The 25,469-nt window shown below is 49.8% G+C and overlaps 1 protein-coding gene across 1 annotated transcript in view; it reads right to left on the bottom strand.

Annotated features, from left to right (window-relative positions):
- LOC147123895 (complement component C9-like) overlaps nt 1–25,199 on the bottom strand; it is a 56,069-nt gene extending 30,870 nt beyond the window's left edge. The window contains exons 1-2 of the mRNA XM_086002551.1: nt 25,119–25,199; nt 17,091–17,297 (exon numbers count right to left, since the gene is read on the bottom strand). Coding sequence (XP_085858677.1) covers nt 17,091–17,297; nt 25,119–25,199 — 288 coding nt within the window. The remainder of the gene's footprint in view (nt 1–17,090; nt 17,298–25,118) is intronic.
- Nucleotides 25,200–25,469: the final 270 nt, after the last annotated feature.

Genomic DNA, 25,469 nt, shown 5'->3' with positions numbered 1-25,469 from the left:
CTTTTCGGAGGTTGCTGAGTTAATCCCCTCCAGAATTGTAGCCTGGGCCTGTTCATACTGTTCTTTCCACTTCTCACACTCTGCTTGTAAGGAGTCGTAGAGAAGAACTGGAATAAAATCCCGGCTTCCTGAAGATTCCTCTTCATTTGCTTCTTTCGCAATTTCCTGTTGGAGTTCAGCCAAGGCTGCTATGCTATCTGCCTCTTGAAGTCTCACTGCCATCAAATCTTCTTTATTCTTGCAGTCTATCTCAGTCATTTTCCCTTTATTTTCATTTAACTGAGTGATAAGCTCCTCTTGCAACATGGCCACATTATTCACATCAGGTAAAGAAGCGTTTCTCTTTTCCATGTCCAAGATTTTTTCTGCATCTCTTTAAGTGCACACTGCGATTCAGCTTCTCTTAACCTTGCCTGCACTAGCTCCGTCTCCAATTGCAGAACAAAATCCTCAGTGTAGCGTGGTTTGCCTTTATGCTGTATCTCTAGATCATGCAAATATTCTAACTCCTGAACATCATAAGGGAGGTGTGATCGGTAATTGGTCACGATGGCTCTATGGTCGCTCTCTGCTTGAGCCAGCAGGTTCTGTTGTCTTTCCAGACTCTCCCATTCGGTGTCATAGAACTTTTTCATTGTTTTCATCTCTTGTACGAGACAGCTGAATTTAGGGAGTTAGGAGCTAAATTGAAAAGTAGGACCTCAAAGGTAGTAATCTCTGGATTGCTACCAGTGCCACGAGCTAATAAGTTTAGAGAGAGTAAGATAGATAAGCTAAATACGTGGCTTGAGCAGTGGTGCAAGGGAGAGGGATTTAAATTCTTGAGGCATTGGAACCAGTTCTTGGGGAGGAGTGACCTGTACCAAGGGGACGGTCTACACCTGAACTGTGAGGGAGCCGATGTCCTCGGGGTAATATTTTCTAGGGCGGTTCGGGAGGATTTAAACTAATTTGGCAGGGGGATGGGAACCTAGGTAGTGGAAAAGAGGGAAGTCATATGAAGTCAGAAATAGATGGTAGAAAGGTGAGAAGCAATAAGCAAAGGAGAGAAACACAAAGGGCCAAACTAATTCACAATGAGAGTGTGAAAAAAGCAAGCCTGAAGGCTTTGTATCTTAATGCTAGAAGCATTAGGAACAAGGTGGATGAATTAGTTGTGGAAATAGAGGTAAACAAGTATGATTTGATTGGGATTACAGAAACGTGGCTGCAGGGTGGGCAAGGCTGGGAACTTAACATCCAGGGATATACAATATTTAGGAAGGATCGGCAAAAAGGTAGGGGAGGTGGGGTAGCATTGCTGGTAAAGGAGGGGATTAATGCAATGGAAAGGAAGGATATTAACTCGGATGAAACGGAATCTGTATGGGTAGAAATGAGAAATAGCAAGGGGAGGAAAACGTTAGTGGGTGTGATATATAGGCCTCCAAATAGTAATATGGAGGTGAGGGAAGGCATAAAAAGGGAAATTAGAGAAGCGTGCGATAAGAGCACAGCTGTCATCATGGGTGACTTTAATTTACATATTGATTGGACTACCCAAATTAGTAAAAATTCTGAGGAGGAGGAATTCCTGGAATGTTTTCGGGACGGTTATCTGGACCAATATGTCGAGGAGCCGACTCGAGATCAGGCCATTTTAGACTGGGTATTGTGCAATGAGAAGGGACTTATCAGCAATCTTCTTGTACGAGGCCCCTTGGGTCAGAGCGATCATAATATGATCGAGCTCTCAGTCGAGATGGAGAGTGAGGAAATTGAATCAGAGACTAAGGTCCAGAACTTAAATAAAGGGAATTACGAGGGTATGAGACGGGAATTGGGTAAGATTGATTGGGTGGTGTTTCTGGGGGGATTGACAGTGGAGAGACAATGGCAAGCATTCAAAGATAGAATGGAAGAATTCCAGAACATGTTTATACCGGTTTGGCATAAAAATAAACCTAAAAAGGTGACTCAACCGTGGATAACGAGGGAAATTAGGGACAGCATAAAATAAAAAAAAAGGGCATATCAACTGGCAAAAAAAAGCACCAGACCGGAAGATTGGGGGCAGTACAAGATACAGCAAAAGAGGACAAAGGGATTAATCAGGAAGGGGAAAATAGAATACGAAAGTAAACTTGCAGCAAACATAAAGACAGACTGCAAAAGCTTTTATCGGTATATCAGGAGGAAAAGACTGGTAAAATCCCAAGTCGGTCCCTTGCAGTCCGATTCGGGAGAATATATAATGGAGAATAAGGAAATGGCAGACCAATTAAACTCATACTTTGGTTCTGTATTCACAAAGGAGGACACAAATAACCTCCCAGGAATATCGGCAAACATAGGGACTAATGAGAGGGAGGAGCTGACAGAAATTAGTATCTCTAGGGATATGGTGTTGGGTAAGTTGAGGGGACTGAAGGCCGACAAATCCCCGGGGCCTGATAAACTACATCCTAGGGTACTTAAGGAGGTGGCCCTGGAGATAGCAGATGCTCTAAGGATCATCTTCCGGAACTCCATTGACTCGGGAACAGTACCCGTGGATTGGAGGGTAGCTAATGTTACCCCAATATTTAAAAAGGGGGGTAGAGAGAAAGCAGGGAATTATAGACCAGTAAGCCTTACATCGGTTGTGGGCAAAATGCTAGAGTCCATTATTAAGGATAAAATAGCGGAGCACTTGACAAATGGGGAAAGGATCGGACAGAGTCAACATGGATTTACAAAGGGTAAATCGTGTTTGACTAATCTGCTGGAATTTTTTGAGGAAGTAACTGGTAAAATAGATGGGGGAGAGCCAGTGGATGTGGTGTACCTTGACTTCCAGAAAGCCTTCGATAAGGTTCCACACAAAAGATTATCATGCAAAATTAAGGCTCATGGGATTGGGGGCAAAGTATTAACGTGGATAGAGAACTGGCTGGCGGATAGAAAACAGAGAGTTGGAATAAACGGCTCGTTTTCGGAGTGGCAGGCAGTGACCAGCGGGGTGCCGCAAGGATCTGTCCTGGGACCCCAGCTGTTCACAATATATATAAATGATCTGGATCAGGAAATTGGATGCAATATTTCCAAATTCGCTGACGACACTAAACTAGGAGGAGGGGTGGGCTCTGATGAGGATGTCAGGAGGCTACAGTGCGATTTGGACAGGTTGGGGGAATGGGCAGATACGTGGCAGATGCACTATAATGTGGATAAATGCGAGGTTATCCACTTTGGGGGTAAAAACAGGAGGGTAGATTATTATCTAAATGGCAATAGATTGGGAGATGGGGAAGTGCAGAGGGACCTGGGTGTTCTTGTGCACCAGTCACTGAAGGAGAGCATGCAGGTGCAACAGGCGATCAAGAAGGCAAATGGTATGTTGGCCTTCATATCAAGGGGGTTCGAGTACAGGAATAGGGATACCTTACTACAGCTGTACAAGGTGCTGGTGAGACCGCATCTGGAGTATTGTGTACAGTTTTGGTCGCCCCATCTGCGGAAGGATGTTCTTGCCATGGAAAGAGTGCAACGGCGATTCACCAGGCTGATACCTGGAATGGCGGGAATGACCTACGAAGAGAGATTAAATAGTTTGGGCTTGTACTCACTGGAGTTTAGAAGATTGAGAGGGGATCTCATCGAAACATATAAAATTATGGCAGGCCTGGACAGGCTGAATTCAGAGAGAATGTTTCCAATGGCCGGGGAGCACAGAACCAGGGGCCACAGTCTAAAAATAGCGGGCAAATCATTTAAAACAGAGATGAGGAAGAATTTCTTCACTCAAAGAGTGGTGAGCCTGTGGAATTCCCTGCCACAGAGGGCTGTGAAGGCTAATTCAATAAATATTTTCAAGAGAGAATTGGATATATTTCTGAAGGCTAAGGGGATTAAGGGTTACGGAGAAAAGGCGGGGACGGGGTACTGAACTGGTAAGATCAGCTATGATCTCAGACGAAGATCAGCCATGATCTCATTGAATGGCGGAGCAGGCTCGAAGGGCCGAATGGCCTACTCCTGTTCCTATCTCTATGTTTCTATGTTTCTATGTAACTTAATTGTTCGAATTGTTGTCATACTTTGAAATAACGTTGAGTTCGAGCTCGGTGTTCCTCCGTAATGCATATGTCTGTGACTTGAACAGACTCAGAATTCTCTGTCTTTATGCACGCCATCGTTTTTCCAACCTTAGTCAGTGAGTTCATGTTAACCTTGTTTTTCATACGTGGGCTGGACTTATCGTCTTCCGGCTCAGAGTCTGAGCTGCTTGTCCACCAACGGGGTACTCAGAGCTGGCAAAACCGAACGTGCGGGAGTGGGAGAGCGAACAGGAGCCGAGAACGGGGAGAGAGACTGCGCGAGAGCCAGTCCAGCGGCTGAACTGTTCTCCACCTACGGAGTACCCAGAGCCGGTAGAACCGAACGTGCGGGAGAGGGAGAGACAGAGCCGAGCACGGGGACCCTGTAAGTAATAAGCTAAAAAGGGAGGATTGTAGTGTATGTACCCGTCTACCTTTAAAGGTGAACGGTTACACTCAATCGTTCCCTTAAAGGTAGACGGGTACATACACTACAATCCTCCCTTTTTAGCTTATTACTTACAGGGTCCCCGTTAAACATACATATCTTCAACTTCACATAACAATTTACAGATATACTCTCGGTGGAGAACAAACAATTTACAGAGATAATTCCGGTGGAGTCAACGTCATATAAAACGGTTTACAGATATACTTTCGGTGGGAACAGTTCACAGGTTCAGTCCCCGTTCTCGGCTCCTGTTCGCTCTCCCACTCCCGCACGTTCGGTTTTGCCGGCTCTGAGTACCCCGTTGGTGGAGAACAGCTCAGCCGCTGGACTGGCTCCTCGCAGTCTCTCACTCCGCACCCGGCTCTAAGCCGCACGGTTCCCGTTCGCCTCCCCAGCCCTCTCGCAGACCGGTGTTTCCCTCCCCGGCTGCGGCTGGGTTTCTCCTCCCGCGCCTACTCGCAGGCTCAGCGCTTCGTGGCTGCGGTCGCTGCCCGGATTTTTCCCGCCGATCGCGGTCCGGCTGTCACCCGACGCCGTTGGACCCGACTTTTGGCCGGTACAGCTCCCCCTCGACCGAGGTCGAGTGCTCTGCCCTTCTCCTCCGGATACTTCTACCCCTTCCCCTACTCACAGTCTCTTCGGCCGCCTTGTTTCTTGCTGGTCGGCTCACTCCACACCGTGGTAGCAGGGTAATCAGTGCCTGTTGCTGATGAAGCTTTTGTTGCTAGTCTTCCAGCTTCTGTAAAGTACCACACTTTCCGTTGTTGTAGCCTCGTGTTTTCTTTTGGTAGCACGACGAGGGCGGTTGCCTCTCTTCGACGCTCTTTGTTACTTTGCTATTCTTGCCGCAGGGTACGATCGGACTCGTCGCCACTGTAAAGTCTGTGGGTTGTGCAGCTAATAAATACACAGACTTCAGAAATAACAACAAACAGGTCTTTACTATTCGAAGGTCCGGGCGAATCTGCCCTAGTTATCCTGTAACATCACTTATATACTGGTGTGGTCACTGTCGGTATTACCGTATACAGAAGCCAATCAAATAGTGCCACACCTAAAGTAGTTCTCTTAAAGGTGAACGGTTACACTCAATCGTTCCCTTAAAGGTAGACGGGTACATACACTACAAGATCCTCTATCTGTTGGTCGATACCCGGCCACCACACATAAGCCCTAGCAAGGCTTTTCATCTTGGCTCCCCCAGATGACCTTCATGCAGTTCCTTTAGAACTTTCTCTCTTAACTTAGGAGGAATAATCACCCTTGTTCCATACATCAATGTTCCTTGACAGACGGACAGCTGTTCGCGTCTTGCTGAGAATGCCAGTAACAGTGGATCACCATGTGCTGGCCATCCCTTCACTGTCACTTCGTAGACCCGGGACAGTGTCGGGTCGTTCCTGGTTTCTCTTTCAATACTTGCATTGGTGACTGGTAAACATTCGATGATGGTCGAGTGAAATAACTCAACAGTGTCAACCGTCGGTGCCTCCTCCTCTGTAGGTAGTGGCAGGCGCGACAGCCCATCAGCATTACCATGCTGCTTTGTACCTTTGAATTCGATCTGATATTGATGTGCCCCTAGGAAAAGGGACCATCTCTGGAGTCTCTGTGCTGTCATCACCGAAACACCCTTCTTAGGGTTAAAAATGGATACCAACGGCTGGTGGTCTGTCAGGAGCGTAAACTTTTGGCCCTGCAGGTAATGATTAAACTTCTTTACTCCCCACACAAGGCTGAGAGCCTCCCTATCTATCTGAGCATAGTTGCGCTCAGCGGAGGTCAATGATCTGGATGCGAACGCAACTGGCCTCTCCAGGCCATTTGGCAACTTGTGTGAGAGTACTGCCCCAATACCATATGGAGAAGCATCACAAGCCAAATGGATAGGCAGCGTTGGGTTGAAGTGAGCCAACACTTCCTCTGAGGTGATCAATGCCTTGCTTTTGCGAAAGGCCCTCTTACAGTCCTCGCTCCACTTCCATGGTACTCCCTTCTGCAAAAGAGCGTTCAGCGGGTGCAGCACCGTGGATAAATTTGGCAGAAACTTATGGTAATAGTTAATCAACCCTAGGAACGACCTCAACTGGGATACATTATCCGGAGCGGGAGCCTTCACAACAGCTTCGATCTTGTCAGGAGACTTATGAAGCCCCTCCTGGTCAATGACATGACCACAGTACGAGATCCGCTTCTGAAAGAACTCACATTTCTGGCGATTAACTCGAAGTCCATATTCTTTCAATCTGGTGAGCACCAGTTCCAAATTTGCAAGGTGTTCCTCGTCATCATCTCCTGTAATCAGAATATCGTCCAGGTAACATTGTGTGCCTGGAATTCCCTGTAATACCTGCTCCATGGCCCTCTGCCAAATTGCTGGAGCCGATGCCACTCCAAAAACCAGTCTATTATACCGGTACAAGCCTCTATGCGTGTTGATCGTGAGATACTGGCGTGACTCTTCCTCAACTTCCATCTGTAAGTACGCCTGCGCCAGGTCTATCTTGGTGAAGTGTTTCCCGCCAGACAACGAAGCGAAGATATCCTCAATCCGCGGAAGCGGATACTGCACCATGTGAAGCACCGGATTAACAGTGATCTTGAAATCTCCACAGATGCGAACCTTCCCCGGTTCCCCCGGCTTGTTGCTCGATGAACGCTTCATGACGGGAACAATGGGCGTGGCCCACTCACTCCAGTCTACCTTAGACAGTACTCCTGAACGTTCTAGCCCTTCCAGCTCAGCTTCCACAGCAGGTCGTATCGCATAAGGTACCGGTCTGGCTTTGAAAAATTTTGGGTTTGCATGTTCTTCAACCTTGATGTTTGCCGTAATTCCTCTCAGTGTTCCCAGTCCCTGTTGGAACACCTCTTTAGCATCGTCCAATATTCTGGACAATCGTTTAGGTTTGACATCTTTTTTACCGGAATCTACCGTTAGTGCTTTTAAGGAATGCCAGTCCATATTTATTTTCCTAATCCACTCCCGTCCCAGTAGTGGTTGACCTCCCTCAGGTAGCACATATAAGTCCATTCCTCGGCTTTCTTTGCCCTTGTGGACCACCTTTACCTCTATCTTCCCGATGGGGTATACTCTTTGCCCCGTGTATGTTTTCAATACAATCTCCGTATCCCGTAGGGGAATATGTGGGAATAACCTTTTGTAATCTTGCTTATTCATGACCGTCAATGCCGATCCAGTGTCCAATTCCATCTTCACTTGGACTCCTGCTATCTGAAGTGTGACCCAGATTGTTTGAAGGTCTGCTTCATTACCAACATTGTGTACTCTTAGACTACCCAGTTCATTACTGCTGGAGTCTGAATCTGACTTCTGTTCATTCGAACTGTTCTCTGTCACCTTGTGTACCTTTCTGTACTTGTCCTGCGGTGACTTTTTGTTGTTGGTCTTCTTTCCTGACCGGCATACTTTAGCTATGTGACCAAGCCTGCCACATTTTCTGCATTCCTGATTTTTGAACCAGCACTGGTTCTGATCGTGCGTTGCCTTTCCACAACGATAACATTTGACTGTACCCAAGACCATTTGATTGGTGCTGAGTTCCGGTGACCGTAGCTGCATTTCCACAGTGCCTCTCGCTGCGGCTTCGTGCGATGCTGCAATAGTGACAGCTTTATCAAGCGTAAGATCATTCTCCTCAAGCAGTCGCTTTTGTGTTCCTTCTTTTAACAATCCACACACAAATTTATCTCTCAGCGCATCTGCTAGTCCTGTTCCAAACTGACAGTACTTTGATAGCTTACGCAGTTCAATTAAAAATTCAGCGTTGCTTTCGTCTTTCAGCTGCGTTCTTCTGTAAAATTTAAATTGTTCCGCTATCATCAGCGGCGTGGGGTTTAAATGATTTTTCAGGACAGTAACAATATTCGCGAAAGTCTGATCCGCCGGTTGATCTGGTGATAGAAGGTGCTTCAATAGCCCGTATGTCTTCGCACCCATTGAGCTTAATAAGGTTAGTGCTTTCTCATCATCTGGTACCTTATTTGCTTTACAACAAACTTCCATGCGTTCTACATACGTGGTCCAATCTTCGATACCGCTATCAAAGGTATTAATGTTCCCATGTTTAGGCATCCTTGTAAGTTTTTAAATTTTTCTTTTTCTCAAAATGGCAGCTTCCCGCGCTTGTCTTCTTCCCCCGCCTACTAAAATGGCGGCTTCCCGCGCTTGGCGGTTTTTCCCGCGCTCGTCTTCTTCCCCCGCCGACTACAATGGCGGATTCCCGCATTTGCCTTCTTCCCCCGCTGGCTGCAATGGCGATTGCTGTGCTGCTGCCGTTCTCGCCTCCCCAGCGGTTCTCAATTCCCCGACGCTGCTTTTACTCCCCCGCGGTTCCCGTGGGCATTCACGCTTCCCCTGCTGTTGCGCCTCTCAGCCCCGCATGCAGGCCGGTCCTTTACACCGGCTGCGTTTGAGTTCTCCGCGGCTCTCATGCCTTAAGCTGCCCCAGTCGCTGCGCCTCTCGGCCTCGATTGCAGCCCGGCCCTTTTCGCCGGCCGTGGTCGAGTTCTTCGCCCTTTTTCCTCCGTTTTCCCTCCCCCACTCCACAGTCAACGCGGCCGACTTTCTGCTCGTGTCGCTGATCGGCTTACCCACCACCGTGGTAGAAGGGATGATCACTACCTGTCGCTGATGGAGGGCTTCGTGGTCAGAATTTTTCTTTTTAACCCGGGTTCTCGATGCCTCCCGTGCGATGGTGCTCAGCAGGATGATGAGGGTGGATGCCTCTTCTCGACGCCCGTTCTGAGGACGAAGCTGCCTTGGATGTAAAACTGCCGCAGGGTAAGATCGGACTTGTCGCCACTGTTAAGTCTGTGTGTCCCAGTTATGCTTATTATAAATCACTGGACACAGACCACAAGAATAACTTTTAACAGGTCTTTACTATTCGGAGGTCAGGGCTGAACTGCCCAGCAAATCCCTACACAACGTTTATAGACCGGTGTGGTCACCACCGGTATTACAGTATACAGCAGCCAAGAGAAAGTAGTACATCTCTTAAGGTAGTTCTCTTAAGGTGGAACAGGTTACATACACCACACTCTCTCTCTCCCTTGCTCGCTCACTCTCTCTCCCCCGCTCGCTCCCGCTCTCTCCCCGCTCTCTCTCCGCACTCTCTGTCTCCCCCGCTCGCTCCCTCACTCTGTCCCCCGCTCGCTCCCTCTCTCTCCCCCGCTCCCTCTCTCTCCCCCGCTTGCTCTCTCTCTCTCCCCCTGCCCCGCTCTCTCTCTCCCCGCTCTCTCTCTCCCCTTCCCACGCTCTCTCTCTCCCCCTCCCGCGCTATCTCTCTCTCCCCCTCCCCCACTCTCTCTCTCCCCCCTCCCCCACTCTCTCTCCCCCCTCCCCCGCTATCTCTCTCTCCCCCTTCCCTGCTATCTCTCTCTCCCCCTCCCCCACTCTCTCTCTCCCCCCTCCCCCACTCTCTCTCTCTCCCCCTCCCCTGCTCTCTCTCTCTCCCCCTCGCTCTCTCTCTCTCCCCCCCGCTCTCTCTCTCTCTCTCCCCCTCCCCCGCTATCTCTCTCTCCCCCTCCCCCACTCTCTCTCTCCCCCCTCCCCCACTCTCTCTCTCCCCCCTCCCCCAATCTCTCTCTCCCCCCTCCCCCACTCTCTCTCTCCCCCCCTCCCCCGCTATCTCTCTCTCCCCCTCCCCCGCTCTCTCACTCTCTCCCCCTGCTCTCACTCTCTCCCCTCCCCCGCTCCCTCTATCTCTCCCCCTCGCTCTCTCTCCCCCTGCTCTCTCTCTCCCCCGTTCTCTCTCTCCCCCACTCCCTCTCTCCCTCCCACGCTCTCTGTCCCCCTGCTCTCTCTCCCCCCCGCTGTCTCTCCCCCCGCTCTCTCTTTCTCCCCCTGCCCCGCTCTCTCTCTCCCCCCGCTCTCTCTCCCCCTGCTCTCTCTCCCCCCGCTCTCTCTCCCCCCGTTCTCTCTCTCCCCCACTCCCTCTCTCCCTCCCACGCTCTCTCTCCCCCTGCTCTCTCTCCCCACGCTCTCTCTCCCCCTGCTCTCTCTCCCCCCCGCTGTCTCTCCCCCCGCTCTCTCTCTCCTCCTGCCCCGCTCTCTCTCTCCCCCCGCTCTCTCTCTCTCCCCCTGCCCCGCTCTCTCTCTCCCCCTGCTCTCTCTCTCCCCCGCTCTCTCTCTCTCCCCCTGCCCCGCTCTCTCTCTCTCCCCCCGCTCTCTCTACCCCTGCTCTCTCTCCCCATGCTCTCTCTCCCCCTGCTCTCTCTCCCCCCCGCTCTCTCTCCGCCTGCTCTCTCTCCCCCCGCTCTCTCTCCCCCTGCTCTCTCTCCCCCCGCTCTCTCTCCCCCCGCTCTCTCTCCCCCTGCTCTCTCTCTCCCCCGTTCTCTCTCTCCCCCACTCCCTCTCTCCCTCCCACACTCTCTCTCCCCCTACTCTCTCTCCCCCCCCGCTGTCTCTCCCCCCGCTCTCTCTCTCTCCCCCTGCCCCGCTCTCTCTCTCTCTCCCCCCGCTCTCTCTCTCTCTCCCCCTGCCCCGCTCTCTCTCTCCCACCACTTTCTCTCCCCCTGCTCTGTCTCCCCCCTGCTCTCTCTCCCCTGCTCTCTCTCCCCCCCGCTCTCTCTCCCCCTGCTCTCTCTACCCCTGCTCTCTCTCCCCTGCTCTCTCTCCCCCCCGCTCTCTCTCCCCCTGCTCTCTCTCTCCCCCGCTCTCTCTCTCTCCCCCTGCCCCGCTCTCTCTCTCCCACCACTTTCTCTCCCCCTGCTCTGTCTCCCCCCTGCTCTCTCTCCCCTGCTCTCTCTCCCCCCCGCTCTCTCTCCCCCTGCTCTCTCTACCCCTGCTCTCTCTCCCCTGCTCTCTCTCCCCCCCGCTCTCTCTCCCCCTGCTCTCTCTCTCCCCCGCTCTCTCTCTCTCCCCCTGCCCCGCTCTCTCTCTCCCCCCGCTCTCTCTCCCCCTGCTCTCTCTCCCCCATGCTCTCTCTCCCCCTGCTCTCTCTCCCCCCGCTCTCTCTCCCCCTCACTCTCTCTCCCCCTGCTCTCTCTCCCCCACGCTCTCTCTCCCCCTGCTCTCTCTCCCCCCCGCTCTCTCTACCCCCTGCTCTCTCTCCCCCTGCTCTCTCTCCCCCCGCTCTCTCTCCCCCCTGCTCTCTCTCCCCCTGCTCTCTCTCTCTCCGTTCTCTCTCTCCCCCACTCCCTCTCTCCCTCCCATGCTCTCTCTCCCCCGCTCTCTCTCCCCCCGCTCTCTCTCCCCCCGCTCTCTCTCCCCCGCTCTCTCTCCCCCTGCTCTCTCTCCCCCTGCTCTCTCTCCCCCCCGCTCTCTCTCCCCCCGCTCTCTCTCCCCCCTGCTCTCTCTCCCCCTGCTCTCTCTCTCCCCGTTCTCTCTCTCCCCCACTCCCTCTCTCCCTCCCACGCCCTCTCTCCCCGCTCTCTCTCCCCCCTCTCTCTCTCCCCCCGCTCTCTCTACCCGCTCTCTCTCTCTCCCCCTGCCCCGCTCTCTCTCTCTCCCCCTGCCCCGCTCTCTCTCTCCCCCCGCTCTCTCTCTCTCCCCCTCCCCCGCTCTCTCTCTCTCCCCCTCCCCCGCTCTCTCTCTCTCCCCTGCTCTCGCTCCCCTGCTCTCTCTCCCCCACTCTCTCTCCCCCACTCTCTTCCCCGCTCTCCCCCTCTCTCTCCCCTGTATCAATTTGTATGTGGGTTCAATGACGAGACATTTATGAAAGAGAATGACTTTTTATCTAAAGTATGTTCAACTCAGTTAACAGCATTTACAGGAGACATCATGTTAGTAATCCATCTGAAGCGAAACCAAAAATAAACTAAACTGCTTGTCTCTCACATGCCCTCTGCTGGTCAGGCATAAGTAATCAATCAGGCAAACATGCTGGTAAGGCATCATAATCAAACAGGCAAATACCATCACTATTTGCTGATATCATTACATCTCCCTTTCTTAAAACAAAAGTATTTTACTTTTAACTAACAACATGTTTTCTTCGTATTACTCTGCTTTTTAACTGTAACACTTAATGAACTTACATTAACATTATCATTATCAAGGTTTTTAACCTTGCTTTGTGTGTTCACATGCAATATGTAAATACACTAGAACTTGAAGAAAGAATAAGATAACATTACTTCCTTCTATAACAATAGTCCTTAAATTTGCTCAATGAGTCTCTCAGGAGGCTTCACGTGTCTTGAGGATTTTCTGATTGATTGTCCTTGAATCTGAGTTGTTGCCTCAGATGATGGTTTCTCAGCTGTGTGATCAGGTTGTTCAACAGTATCAGTCTTTTGACCTGCTGTGTGATCAGGTTGTTCAACAGTATCAGTCTTTTGACTTGCTGTGGCTGGTCCCATGAGAAGATCCCGACGATTTCTTCTCAGAACAGCACCCTCATCTGTCTGAATGGTGTATGATCTTGGTTGAACTTCACTCAGGACAGTTCCCTTCTGAGTCCATATGTTTGTTTTGTCTTTGAACTTTACTTGGTCACCAGTGTGGAGTTCAGGTAGGTTTTGTGTTCCTCTGTCATAGTAGTACTTTTGCTTTTCTTTCTGTTGCTCTTTGAACTTCCTCACTTTCTCCCCCTCTTTTGTTTTCAGGAGGTTCTCCGGGATGGGTAGGTTTGACCTTAGCCGACGTCCCATAAGGAGTTGGGCTGGTGACATACCACACTCGAGCGGCGTTGTGCGGTATACAAGCATGCTTTGGTAGAAGTCAGTTCCACTGTCTTTTGCCTTGTACAACAGTCTTTTCACTGTCTGGACCAATTTTTCCACTAGTCCATTGGACTGTGGAAAGTGAGGACTTGACGTTGTGTGGACAAAGTCCCACTCTTTGGCAAAGTGTCGGAAACTTGCATTGTAAAACTGGGGTCCGTTGTCTGTGAAGACCTCGCTTGCCACGCCATGTCTGGAGAATATGGCTTTCATACATCTTATCACAGCATCTGCAGTGGTGGTGTACAGTCCACAAACCTCTGGATACAGGGAGTAATAGTCTGTGACAACAAGATAGTCCTTCCCTTGACATACGAATAGGTCAGCGCCTACCTTCTGGTAAGGTCTGTCTGGCGCTGGGTGTGGCTTTAATGGTTCTACCGGATTGCTTGCTCGATATTTCAGGCATATTGTGCAGTTTGACACCTCATTTGTCACATCTTGGTTGATTCGTGGCCAGTACATCACCTCTCGTGCTCTTTTCTTACACTTTGATTCCCAGATGTCCTCCATGGATCCTTTTTAGCATCTCTTTTCTCAGACTCTTTGGGATAACTATTTTACTTCCTTTGTAGATGATGTCTTCGACCACTGATAGTTCCGCCCTGCAGTTCCAGTACTCTGCCATGTCAGGTGAGCAGTCTTGCTTCATGTTGGGCCATCCATCCAAGATGCTTTTCCTCAGTCGTCTCATTGTTTCATCTTTGTTTGTCTCAGTCTTTATGAGCTCCATTTTTGCATCTGCTATGGGCAGTGCACTTGTGATCATGTCCACGTAGGCGTTCACTTTTTCATCCATTTTGGTGTTTGCGGGCTCACTTGGGTCAACAGCTCTGGACAACATGTCTGCTGTATACATCAGCTTACCCGGTGTGTACGCAACATTCAGTGTATAGCGTTGCAGCCTGATCATCATTCTTTGTATTCTAAGCGGACAGCTATTTAGTGGCTTTTGGAACAATGCAATCAAGGGCTTATGGTCAGTCTCTACACTGATTGCTTGTCCTGCCACAAACTGGTGAAATCTTTCACAGGCGTATGTGATGCTGAGCAGCTCCTTTTCTATTTGAGCATATCGCGTCTCCGCGTCTGTCACTGAGTGCGATGCATATGCAATAGGTTGCCAGTAGTCATATTTTTGCAGAAGAACGGCACCGAGCCCACTCTGTGATGCATCTGATGATATCTTGATGGGTCTCGCTGGGTCATAAAACCTCAGAACTGGTTCCTCTGTGAGCAGTTTCTTTAGATCGTTCCATGACTTCTCATGCTCATGATTCCATTCCCATTCTATGTTCTTTTCAGTTAGTCGTCTCAGTGGCGCCATCTTTTCTGAGAGGTTGGATATGAATTTACCCATGTAGTTGATCATTCCATTAAACCTCTGCACGCCCTTTTTGCATTGTGGCTTTGGCATATTCTCAATGGCGGACACCTTTCTGGGATCTGGTCTGATGCCCTCACTGCTAAGGATATCTCCCACGAATGTCAGTTCTGTCACCCCGAGCTGGCATTTCTCTCTATTCAGCTTCAGGTTTGTTTTCCTTGTTGCTTCCAGCACTTTTTTCAGTCTCTCGTCATGCTCAGTTCTCGTGGTTCCCCATACTATGATGTCATCCATTGATGTATCAACTCCCTCCAGGTGCTCATAGATCATATGGATAGTTTTGTGATACACTTCAGGAGCTGAGGCAATGCCAAATGGTAACCTTAGGAATCTGTATCTGCCAAATGGACTGTTGAACGTGCACAATCTTGAACTTGCTTCGTCCAATTTCATCTGCCAAAATCCTGATGATGCATCTAACTTGTTGAAATACTTTGCATTTGCAAACTGTGACATGATTTCCTCACGTGTCGGAAGCTTGAAGTGCTCTCTCTTTATTGCTCTGTTTAGATCTCTTGGATCCAGGCAAATTCTGAGCTTTCCATTCTTTTTGTCCACTACGACAAGGGAACTCACCCACTCAGTTGGCTCATCTATCTTCTGAATCACTTTCAGGCTTTCCATCCTGTCCAACTCTGCCTTCAGTTGCTTTTGAAGAGCAAACGGAACTTTTCTGCATGGATGTATGACCGTTGGCATACTTTTATCTACTCTGATCGTGTGTTCTCCTGGAAGGCAGCCTAGACCCTTAAATAGGTCGTTGTACTCTTTCATGAGTTCATCATAGACTGTCTCTCCTTCGCTTTCCACAACGAGGACTCTCTTTACCAGGTTCAGTCTCTCACAGGCTATTAAACCTAGTATGGCCTGCACATCCTTTGGCACCACGATTAATGCTAGCGTGTGCTGTCTGTCCTTGTGTGTCACTTTGACAATGCATCTTCCTTTCACTGGTATATCAGTACCTGAGTATCCTGTCACTTTCACTTTTATTCCATGTATCTTTGGTCTGGGTCTAATTTTCTTAAAATCAGTCTCTGATATCACATTAATTTGTGCTCCAGTATCCAATTTAAATGGAATATGTATGTCATTCACTTTTAGTGTCAACATCCAGTCTCTTTTTTCTTTTTTGTTTTCAGACACCACATCTACATAGAACTCCTCCATCTCGCTTTCATCTACTGCATGGACCTTGCTTTGTTGCGCTTGGTTCTTGCAGCAACGGGCATAATGGTTGTTTTTGTTGCAACTATTGCATGTTTTACCATATGCTGGACACTTTCTTGGTGTATGCTATGTACTGCATCGATCACATGACTTTCGATTACCCCTTTCATTTTTGTTCGCTGGCCACGCCTCTTTTTTCACATTGGCGCTCTTTTTGTTAAATGGTTTGTGTCCGTTCTTACTCACTGCATCCACGTTGCAGCTATTGTCACTGAACAGCTCTTTTGCCTGCAACTTCACAGTCTCTGTAGCCCTACACAGTGCTATGGCTTTTCCCAGGTCTAGATCTTGCTCTCTTAGCAGTCTTTCCCTTAGACCATTATCTGGAATACCACACACCAGTCTGTCTTTTATCAGCGAGTCTGTCAGTCCCCCAAATTCACATGTTTTGCTTCGGTTTCTCAGTTCAGTCACATACTGATCAATAGTCTCTCCCATTTTCTGTACACATGTGAAAAATCTATGCCTCTCAAACGTCACGTTACGTTTAGGTATGCAGTAGGCCTCAAACTGTTCCATTATTTTATCCAGCTTCATTTTGTCTCCATCAGCAGCGAATGTGAAGTTATTATACACCTCCAGCGCTTCATCACCCACGACATGTAAGAACACTGACGCTTTCATTTTATCACTTTTCTCGTCAGCTCCGATTGCTGATAAATACAACTCCAAACGTTGTTTGAACCTTCTCCAATTTTCAGCCACATTACCTGTCAACTGAAGCTTCGCCGGTGGGTGTAAACCTTCCATTTTTTCACTTCGTTAGCTATTCTCCAATGGTAAGCAACGATGTTCTCTTTTGGCTTGCTAATATGTGGAGAGCTGATTTAACTTCAGATTTTTCCTCTTCATCTCTTTCAATCACTTCTGACACCATGTATCGATTTGTATGTGGGTTCAATGACGAGACATTTATGAAAGAGAATGACTTTTTATCTAAAGTATGTTCAACTCAGTTAACAGCATTTACAGGAGACATCATGTTAGTAATCCATCTAAAGTGAAACCAAAAATAAACTAAACTGCTTGTCTCTCACATGCCCTCTGCTGGTCAGGCATAAGTAATCAATCAGGCAAACATGCTGGTAAGGCATCATAATCAAACAGGCAAATACCATCACTATTTGCTGATATCATTACATCCCCCGCTCTCTCTCCCCCGCTCTCTTCCCCGCTCTCCCTCTCTCTTTCCCTGCTCTCCCCTGCTCTCCCCCGCTCCCTCTCTTGCTCTCTCTCTCTCTCTGCTCCTGCTACCTCTGATCTGGGACTGTACCTGTGACTGGTTGTGACTGAGCAGAATCTCGAGATTTCTGGACTTGTTGTTTCTATAGCCGATGCCAGCCGTGATGTTCATTATCTTAACGTTTAGTTTCAGAGACATCCCAATGTTGAAACTGCTTGTTGATTCTTCGATGATCTTTGTGGCCACTTGCGATGAACTCTCATAAACCTCAGTCGTGAAGAGTTGTTCAGCTCGAGTCTGGAAGAATGAAGTAAAATCATTAGTTCATTTGAGGATTGGGAATGAGCCAGAGACCAAAAGGCCCATCACCTCATTCCTTCCACACACCCCGGACCTATACATGAATCCCCCGAGCTCCCAATCCGACACACTCTTCCCCCCCTCCCTAAACCTTCAGTGTTTGGAAATGAAGACTTGGCACCATTTCCGATTCCAGTTCACCCTTTCCCAGGGCTTGAAGTATTTGCTCCTTAAAAACTCTCTGGGCTGGATTTTAATTCAGGAGCGGGCTGGGGTCGTGTAATCCGCATTTCGTGTTATCCACCCGAATCTAAATCGATGTGGGACATTGATGCGATTTTAACGTAATTGGCCAATTGAGTTCCAGCGTGTGGGAACCCATGGCCAATGAGTTTTTCCAGTCTGAAAGTCACCTCCGATGACGTCATCATTGCTGCTGCATTTAAGGTCTGCGACAAGCCTTGCTTCTTCTGCAGACTGCCAACCTTTTGGCCTTTCATGCTACAGGGACCTGGAGGAAGAATGACCAAGGTCTGCTCCCATGTTGGGTGACGTTGCCCTGCAAGCTTTAGTGGAGGGAGCAAGAGCTCATAAAGAGGTGCTCTTTCCTTCTTCAGGGAGGAAGAAGCCTCCCCGGCAGATCAAGGCTGTGTGGATCCAGGTGGCCCAGGAGGTCAACTCATTATCAGTATCCCGCAGAACGTGGATTCAGTGCAGGAAGAGATTTCATGACCTTCTGTGCACTGGAAAAGTGAGTATGAATTTCCCATCACCCTCAATCTGATCCCCATTGCCTTTCCTCACCAGCACTCAGCTTTAGCAATCTCTTCCTCCACATCCCACTTGACACTGACATCCATGCACCCTTATCCATTCCCTTTCTCTCTATGGTCACATTCACCTAACTATTCGACTATGCAGCCCTCACACTCCCTATTACTCTGATGCTGTGAAAACAACTGACAACACACAGGGAGGGCCCTTGGTCTTGCCACCTCACTTCATCTTTGTCTCCTTCTAAGTATCTATGCTATGCTATGCTATGGAATCTCTACACTCACTCCTTCATTCTAACTCAACCTCCACTTGTCTCCCTCAGTGAAGGAAAAGCGAGCTCACAATAAGCGAGAAAGAGCGAGGACAGGAGGAGGGCCACCCTCAGTAGCCCACCTCACCCCCTGAGAGGAGGCGGTCCTGGAGATCGTAGGACTGGAGGACGATGCGCAAGTAGGGGACGGACAGAATGGTGCATCACAGCAAGCTGGTGACAGAATAGTTTATCATCTCTCTCATTGACATTGCATGAGTCGCTGATAATGATTCGGAAGCTCTAACCGGTCTAATGTAACACCCTTATTTAAAAAGGGCAGTAGACAGAAGGCTGGAAACTATAGACCGGTTAGCCTAACATCTGTGGTAGGTAAAATTTTGGAGTCCATTATTAAGGAGACAGTAACAGGACATTTGGATAATCATAATTTAATAGGACAAAGTCAGCATGGTTTTATGAAGGGGAAGCCATGTTTGACAAATTTGCTGGAGTTCTTTGAGGAAGTAACGTATAGGGTGGATAAAGGGGAACCAGTGGACGTAGTGTATTTAGACTTCCAAAAGGCATTTGACAAGGTGCCACACAAAAGATTATTGCTTAAGATAAAAAATCACAGGATTGGGGGTAATATTCTGGCATGGATAGAGGATTGGCTATCTAGCAGAAGGCAGAGAGTTGGGATAAATGGTTCATATTCAGACTGGCAATCAGTAACCAGTGGTGTTCCGCAGGGGTCAGTGCTGGGTCCCCAACTCTTTACAATCTATATTAACGATTTGGAGGAGGGGACCGAGTGTAACACGTCAAAGTTTGCAGATGATACTAAGATGGGAGGGAAAGTAGTGAGTGAGGAGGACATAAAAAACCTGCAAGGGGACATAGACAGGCTAAGTAAGTGGGCAGAGATTTGGCAGATGGAATACAATACTGGAAAGTGTGAGGTTATGCACTTTGGCAGGAAAAATCGTAGAGCAAGTTATTATCTTAATGGCAAGAAACTTGAAAGTACTGAAGTACAAAGGGATCTGGGGGTCCTGGTGCACGAAACTCAAAAGGTTAGTATGCAGGTGCAGCAAGTGATTAAGAAGGCCAATGGAATGTTGGCTTTCATTGCTAGGGGGATAGAATATAAAAATAGGGAGGTATTGCTTCAGTTGTACAAGGTATTGGTGAGACCGCACCTGGAATACTGCATACAGTTTTGGTGTCCATACTTAAGAAAGGACATACTTGCTCTCGAGTCAGTACAAAGAAGGTTCACTCGATTAATCCCGGGGATGAGGGGATGGACATATGAGGAGAGGTTGAGTAGATTGGGACTCTACTCATTGGAGTTCAGAAGAATGAGAGGCGATCTTATTGAAACATATAAGATTATGAAGGGGTTGGATCGGGTGGATGCAGGGAGGATGTTCCAGATGATGGGTGAAACTAGAACTAGGGGGCATAGTCTTAGAATAAGGGGCTGCTCTTTCAAAACTGAGATGAGGAGGAACTACTTCACTCAGAGGGTGGTAGGTCCATGGAATATGCTGCCCCAAAAAGCTGTCGAAGCTACATCATTACATAAATTTAAAACAGAAATAGACAGTTTCCTAGTAGAAAAGGGAATTAAGGGTTACGGGGAGCGGGCAGGAATTTGGACATGAGTCTAGGTTCGGATAGGTCATGGCCCTGTGGGTAGCGGAGCGGGCCCAGGGGCCGTGTAGCCTGATCCTGCTCCTGTTTTCGTGTGTCTAATGCTGTTAGATTCAGGAGATAGTCCTGTCATAGTGGATTGGCGGTTAGGATCAGATCAGCCATGATCTTATTGAATGGCGGAGCAGGCTCGAGGGGCCAATTGGCCTACTCCTGCTCCTATTTTCTTATGTTCTTATGTTCTTATGTTCTAACAGATGGACTTATGACCATCTGCAATATGCAATGTGCATGTAACCTTGGCATCACATCTCTGACTTATTCCTTTACACCCCCACAGGACCATTGCAAGCACCCGTCCCCACTAGCCAGGAGGAAGAGCATGAGCCTCAAGACTCCTCAGAGGAAGCTGCAACCTCTGAGTGCGCAGCGTCAGCAGAATTCAGCGCACCCAGCACCAGCGCAGACACTCACACCTCGGTGGGACCTTCAGGACATAGAGTAGTGTTGTCACCTGGTGTATCACAGCTCACAAGTAAGCATCAGCAGATTGTGGAGACAGGGACAGCAGTGGAGAGTCCTCGTCGGAAGGCGCAGGACTCTGCCAGCTCGGCTCAGCTGCATGTCGACCCTCTGCCTCTGGGTCCATCCATAAGATCAGCGGTGCTGGAACTCCAGGAACAGGTGCAGGAGTCTCTGGCAGGTTTTGTCTCCAGGGTCAATGTGAGTGTGGCGCGAATGGAGGAGTCCATAGCGAACATGAGCAGAGCCTTTGTGGAGTCATTGGCGTATGAACGCATCACCATGGAAAGGATGGCAATCTCCATGGAGGTGATAAGTCGCCAGAGTGCAGAAAACATGGTGAGTGTTCAGAATAGAATGACATCTCTGGAGGGGCGATGGTCATCTATTGAACAGAGAAACCAGACCTTCATGGAAGTTCTTCTGAGTAGGACTGCCAGTGCAGATACGGGTCCCCATGGCCCCCCTGATGTGCAGCAAGGTGCTCTCAAGCCACTTGCAAGCGCTGAGGGGGACCTGACCCATGAGAGGGAAGTTGGTGGCAGACATCAAGGAAGTGGGGGCTACTCTCCAAGCGCTCACACTTCCATGCCACTGCAGAGCCCTTGGTCAGAGCCCCACCGGAGTCCATACCCAACTGAGATCGGCGTCTCAACCCCTGCACAGCCGCAGGAGCAGCAGACTGTTGCCGGGCCCTCACAGCTTTGCAACCCCAGAGGACGCCTGCCAAAGGTGTCGAGACAGGAGCAGCAGGAAAGAGAGCAAGGGGCCTCCACTTCTGCTGAAGCCACAGGGGAAGCACCACGTAGGAGCACGCGTAAGAGAAAGGTACTGCACAAATAGCCACAAGGGTAGTCACTTGGGTGAAATTTGATGTTTTCTGTGAAAAAGCCATCAGATGAATAATGTAAATAAAAAATCTGATGGCTACTGCTGTAGTTGTGGCGTGTGTCATTTCGCGAATGGGACTTTCACATTGAGGGCTTAGGATTACTAGCAAGTGTCAGTATGGTGGTCAAATTGCTAGGAATCCGCTGGTTCTTGGCCATTGTCGATGCTCAGGTAAGAAGCTGCGAGGCAAAAGTGCTTGATTGGCTAGGCTAAGCAAATCTGGCCAAGATGAGTGCGTTCCTTGCATCCCGGGCAGCAATGTCTGCTCCTGCTCCTGCTCCTGCTCCCGCTCCTCCTCCTCCTCCTCCTCCATCTCCATCTTCTCCATCTCCATCTCCATCTCCTCCTGCTCCATCTCCATCTCCATCTCCATCATCTCCATCTCCTCCTTCTCCATCTCCATCTCCATCTCCATCTCCATCTCCTCCTGCTCCATCTCCATCTCCATCTCCATCATCTCCATCATCTCCATCTCCTCCTTCTCCATCTACATCTCCGTCTCCATCTCCTCCTTCTCCATCTCCATCTCCATCTCCTCCTGCTCCATCTCCATCTCCATCATCTCCATCATCTTCATCTCCTCCTTCTCCATCTCCATCTCCGTCTCCATCTCCTCCTTCTCCAGCTCCATCTCCATCTCCTCCTGCTCCATCTCCATCTCCATCATCTCCATCTCCTTCTCCATCATCATCATCATCATCTCCATCTCCTCCATCTCCATCTCCATCTCCATCTCCATCTCCATCATCATCATCATCTCCATCTCCACCTCCATCATCTCCATGTGAGGAGCCACTTGGTCCTTAGGAATCTGCAAGCCACGACGCTGGAGACCCTGGCTGCTGAGTACTGCAGGGCTCCTCCTGATCTATCCAGGCATCTTCAGCAACCCGATGGTTTGCTCGATTATGGCTCTGGTGGACATGTGGCTGAAGTTGTAGCTCTCCTCAGCTTCGTTGGATGGGCTCCTCAACGGCGTCATTAGCCATGTCTTCAGGGGATAGCCCTTGTCTCCAAGTAGCCATCCGTTAAGTTGGTCTGGCGGACTGAATAGCGGAGGCACACTGGACTGGTGCAGTATGAAGGAGTCATGGCAACTGCCAGGGTACATGGCACAAACATGCAAAATTACCTTCTTGTGGTCGCACACCAGCTGAACGTTAAGGGATTGGAAGCCCTTGTGGTTGACAAAAATACCTGGATTGCGATGGGGTGCCTTAAGGGCCACATGTGTGCAGTCAACAATGCCCTGCACCCTTGGAAAGCCTGCCAGATGAGCTAATCCAACCGCACGCACCGTGACACTTGCTTGATCCTTGGTGAAATGGATGTGATTGTGCGCGATGGCAAAGAGGGCATCGGTTACCTGCGTGATGCAAGTGTGTGCGGGCGCCTGGGAGATGCCGCTGATGTCTGCTGCTGATCCCTGGAATGAGCCTGAGGCAAAGAAGTTGAGTGCGGTGGTGACTTTGATGGCCACTGGTAAGGGGTGTCCACCTGGTCCTCTGAGCTGCAGGTCTTGTTGCAGCATTGCGCAGATGTCACCCACTACCTCTCGCGAAAGTCGGAGCTGCCTTTGGCACTGCTGCTCAGACATATGGAGGTAGCTGACCCTATGTCTGTAGACCTGTTTGGGGGGTATCTCCTGCGCCGACAGGCTTCCATGCGCTGGCCCCTTCCGGCCTGTACAGTTTCAGGTGGGTGAGCAGCAGCTTGGCGCTCCTGTTGGTGCTGCTGCTGTTGGTGCTGCTGGTGTTCGTGGTTCTGCTGGTGCCACGGCTGGTCTTCGTCCTCATCTAATGTCCAGAAGGGAAGGAAATAAATGGCTCCCATGCTTCTGGTATATGCCTCAGTTGAGGAAGCGCTCAGTGAAAGTGGCGATAGGGGTTTCCCAGGAGGTCACACTGGAGATGGGTGTCAGGCTCCAAACTTCCACAGCTGTGGTTATGCCTTCTAAAAGTTCCCACAGACCTGAGACTACAAAGTCCTGCCACCCACAAATGATGGCTGATCAAATCTCCTCTTTAATGGTTGACCTGCAGCTGATAGTCGGCAATCCAATTGTGCTCCCACCAGGTTTCACCGTCGTGTTTCAGAACAGGCGTGTTTCACGTGGGAAAAGGGTTAAAATCACAAAGGCCTATCAAAATGGCATTATAGAGGCAATTTAGTGCTTGTTCAGGGCCTTAGCGGCCTATCCTGCCTCTTGGAGGCGGGACGGAGACGGGACCATTAGACACGAATTAATGAAAATTGCTTGGAGGCGGGGTTGGGCCCGCACGCCAGTTTTACAATTTTAACTCCCCACAGGCCTCCAATCCCGCCTCCACAGCCCAATGAAAATCCTGCCCTTTGACTCTCTGACTAAGCTTTTAGTCTCCTGTCCTAATATCTGTTTATCTGGCTTGCCACCAGATTTGATTTGATGTGAAGAGCCTTGGGACGTTTTATGGCTTGAAAGAAAGACAGACTCGCATTTCTACAGCGCCTTTCACAACCACCGGACATCCCAAAGCGCTTTACAGCCAATGAAGTACTTTTTGAAGTGTAGTCACTGTTGTAATGCAGGAAACGCGGCAGCCAATGTGCGCACAGCAAGCTCCCACAAACAGCAATGTGATAATGACCAGATAATCTGTTTTAGTGATGTTGGTTCAGGGATTAATATTGTCCAGGACACCGGGGAGAACTCCCTTGCTCTACTTCGAAATAGAGCCATGGGATCTTTTACGTCCACCTGAGAGAGGAGAAGATGCCTCGGTTTAGCATCTCATCCAAAAGATGGCACCGCCGACAGTGCAGCGCTCCCTCAGTACTGCCCCTCCGACAGTGCAGCGCTCTCTCTGTACTGCCCCTCCGACAGTGCAGCGCTCCCTTAGTACTGCCCCTCCGACAGTGCCGCGCTCCCTCAGTACTGCCCCTCCGACAGTGCGGCACTCCCTCAGTACTGCCCCTCCGACAGTGCAGCACTCCCTCAGTACTGCCCCTCTGACAGTGCCGCACTCCCTCAGTACTGCCCCTCTGACAGTGCGGCACTCCCTCAGTACTGCCCCTCCGACAGTGCAGCACTCCCTCAGTACTGCCCCTCCGACAGTGCAGCGCTCCATCAGTACTGCCCCTCCGACAGTGCGGCACTCCCTCAGTACTGTCCCTCCGACAGTGCGGCGCTCCCCCAGTACTGCCCCTCCAACAGTGCAGCACTCCCTCAGTACTGCCCCTCCGCCAGTGCAATGCTCCCTCAGTACTGTCCCTCCGACAGTGCAGCGCTCCCTCAGTACTGCCCCTCCGACAGTGCAGCGCTCCCTCAGTACTGCCCCTCCGCCAGTGCAACGCTCCCTCAGTACTGTCCCTCCGACAGTGCAGCGCTCCCCCAGTACTGCCCCTCTGACAGTGCAGCGCTCCCTCAGTACTGCCCCTCTGCCAGTGCAACGCTCCCTCAGTACTGTCCCTCCGACAGTGCAGCGCTCCCTCAGTACTGCCCCTCCGCCAGTGCAACGCTCCCTCAGTACTGCCCCTCCGACAGTGCAGCGCTCCCTCAGTACTGCCCCTCCGACAGTGCGGCTATATAAATGCAAGTTTTTTTTTAGAAACGCTAGATACTTACTTGGGCTTAATGCCTCCAACCACTCCCGTAAGAAGCCTTTGCATTGCCTGTCACTCGGAATGCGACTTTACCTGTTTAATATCCAGCAGTATACCAGCAGTATACCGCATACCAATATCGCCACCTCCTCATCTTCCACAGCTGACTGATTGGACGCACCATTTGACCACAGCTGACTGATTGGACGTACCATTAGACCACAGCTGAGCCTGTAAACCACTAGACTGATTTATTGAACACTGAACAGCTAACTGCAGTACACACTAGATCTTGACAGTACTTAAAAGCTTTGCTTGAAATGTGAAAATAACAAAGCTGCTTCTCCTGCGCTAACCAGGACAAAGCAGCCCCATTTTATTGGCACCCCATCCACCACCTTAAACATTCACTCCCTCCACCACCGGCGCACCGTGGCTGCAGTGTGTACCATCTACAAGATGCACTGCCGCAACTCGCCAAGGCT

The sequence above is a fragment of the Somniosus microcephalus genome, chromosome 1 (genome assembly GCF_052327205.1).
Source record: "Somniosus microcephalus isolate GS21.2 chromosome 1, FLI_Smic_1.0, whole genome shotgun sequence".
NCBI classification, from domain to species: domain Eukaryota; kingdom Metazoa; phylum Chordata; class Chondrichthyes; order Squaliformes; family Somniosidae; genus Somniosus; species Somniosus microcephalus.
Note: the sequence above shows the minus strand (reverse complement) of the source record. Positions and strands in the feature narration are given on the sequence as shown.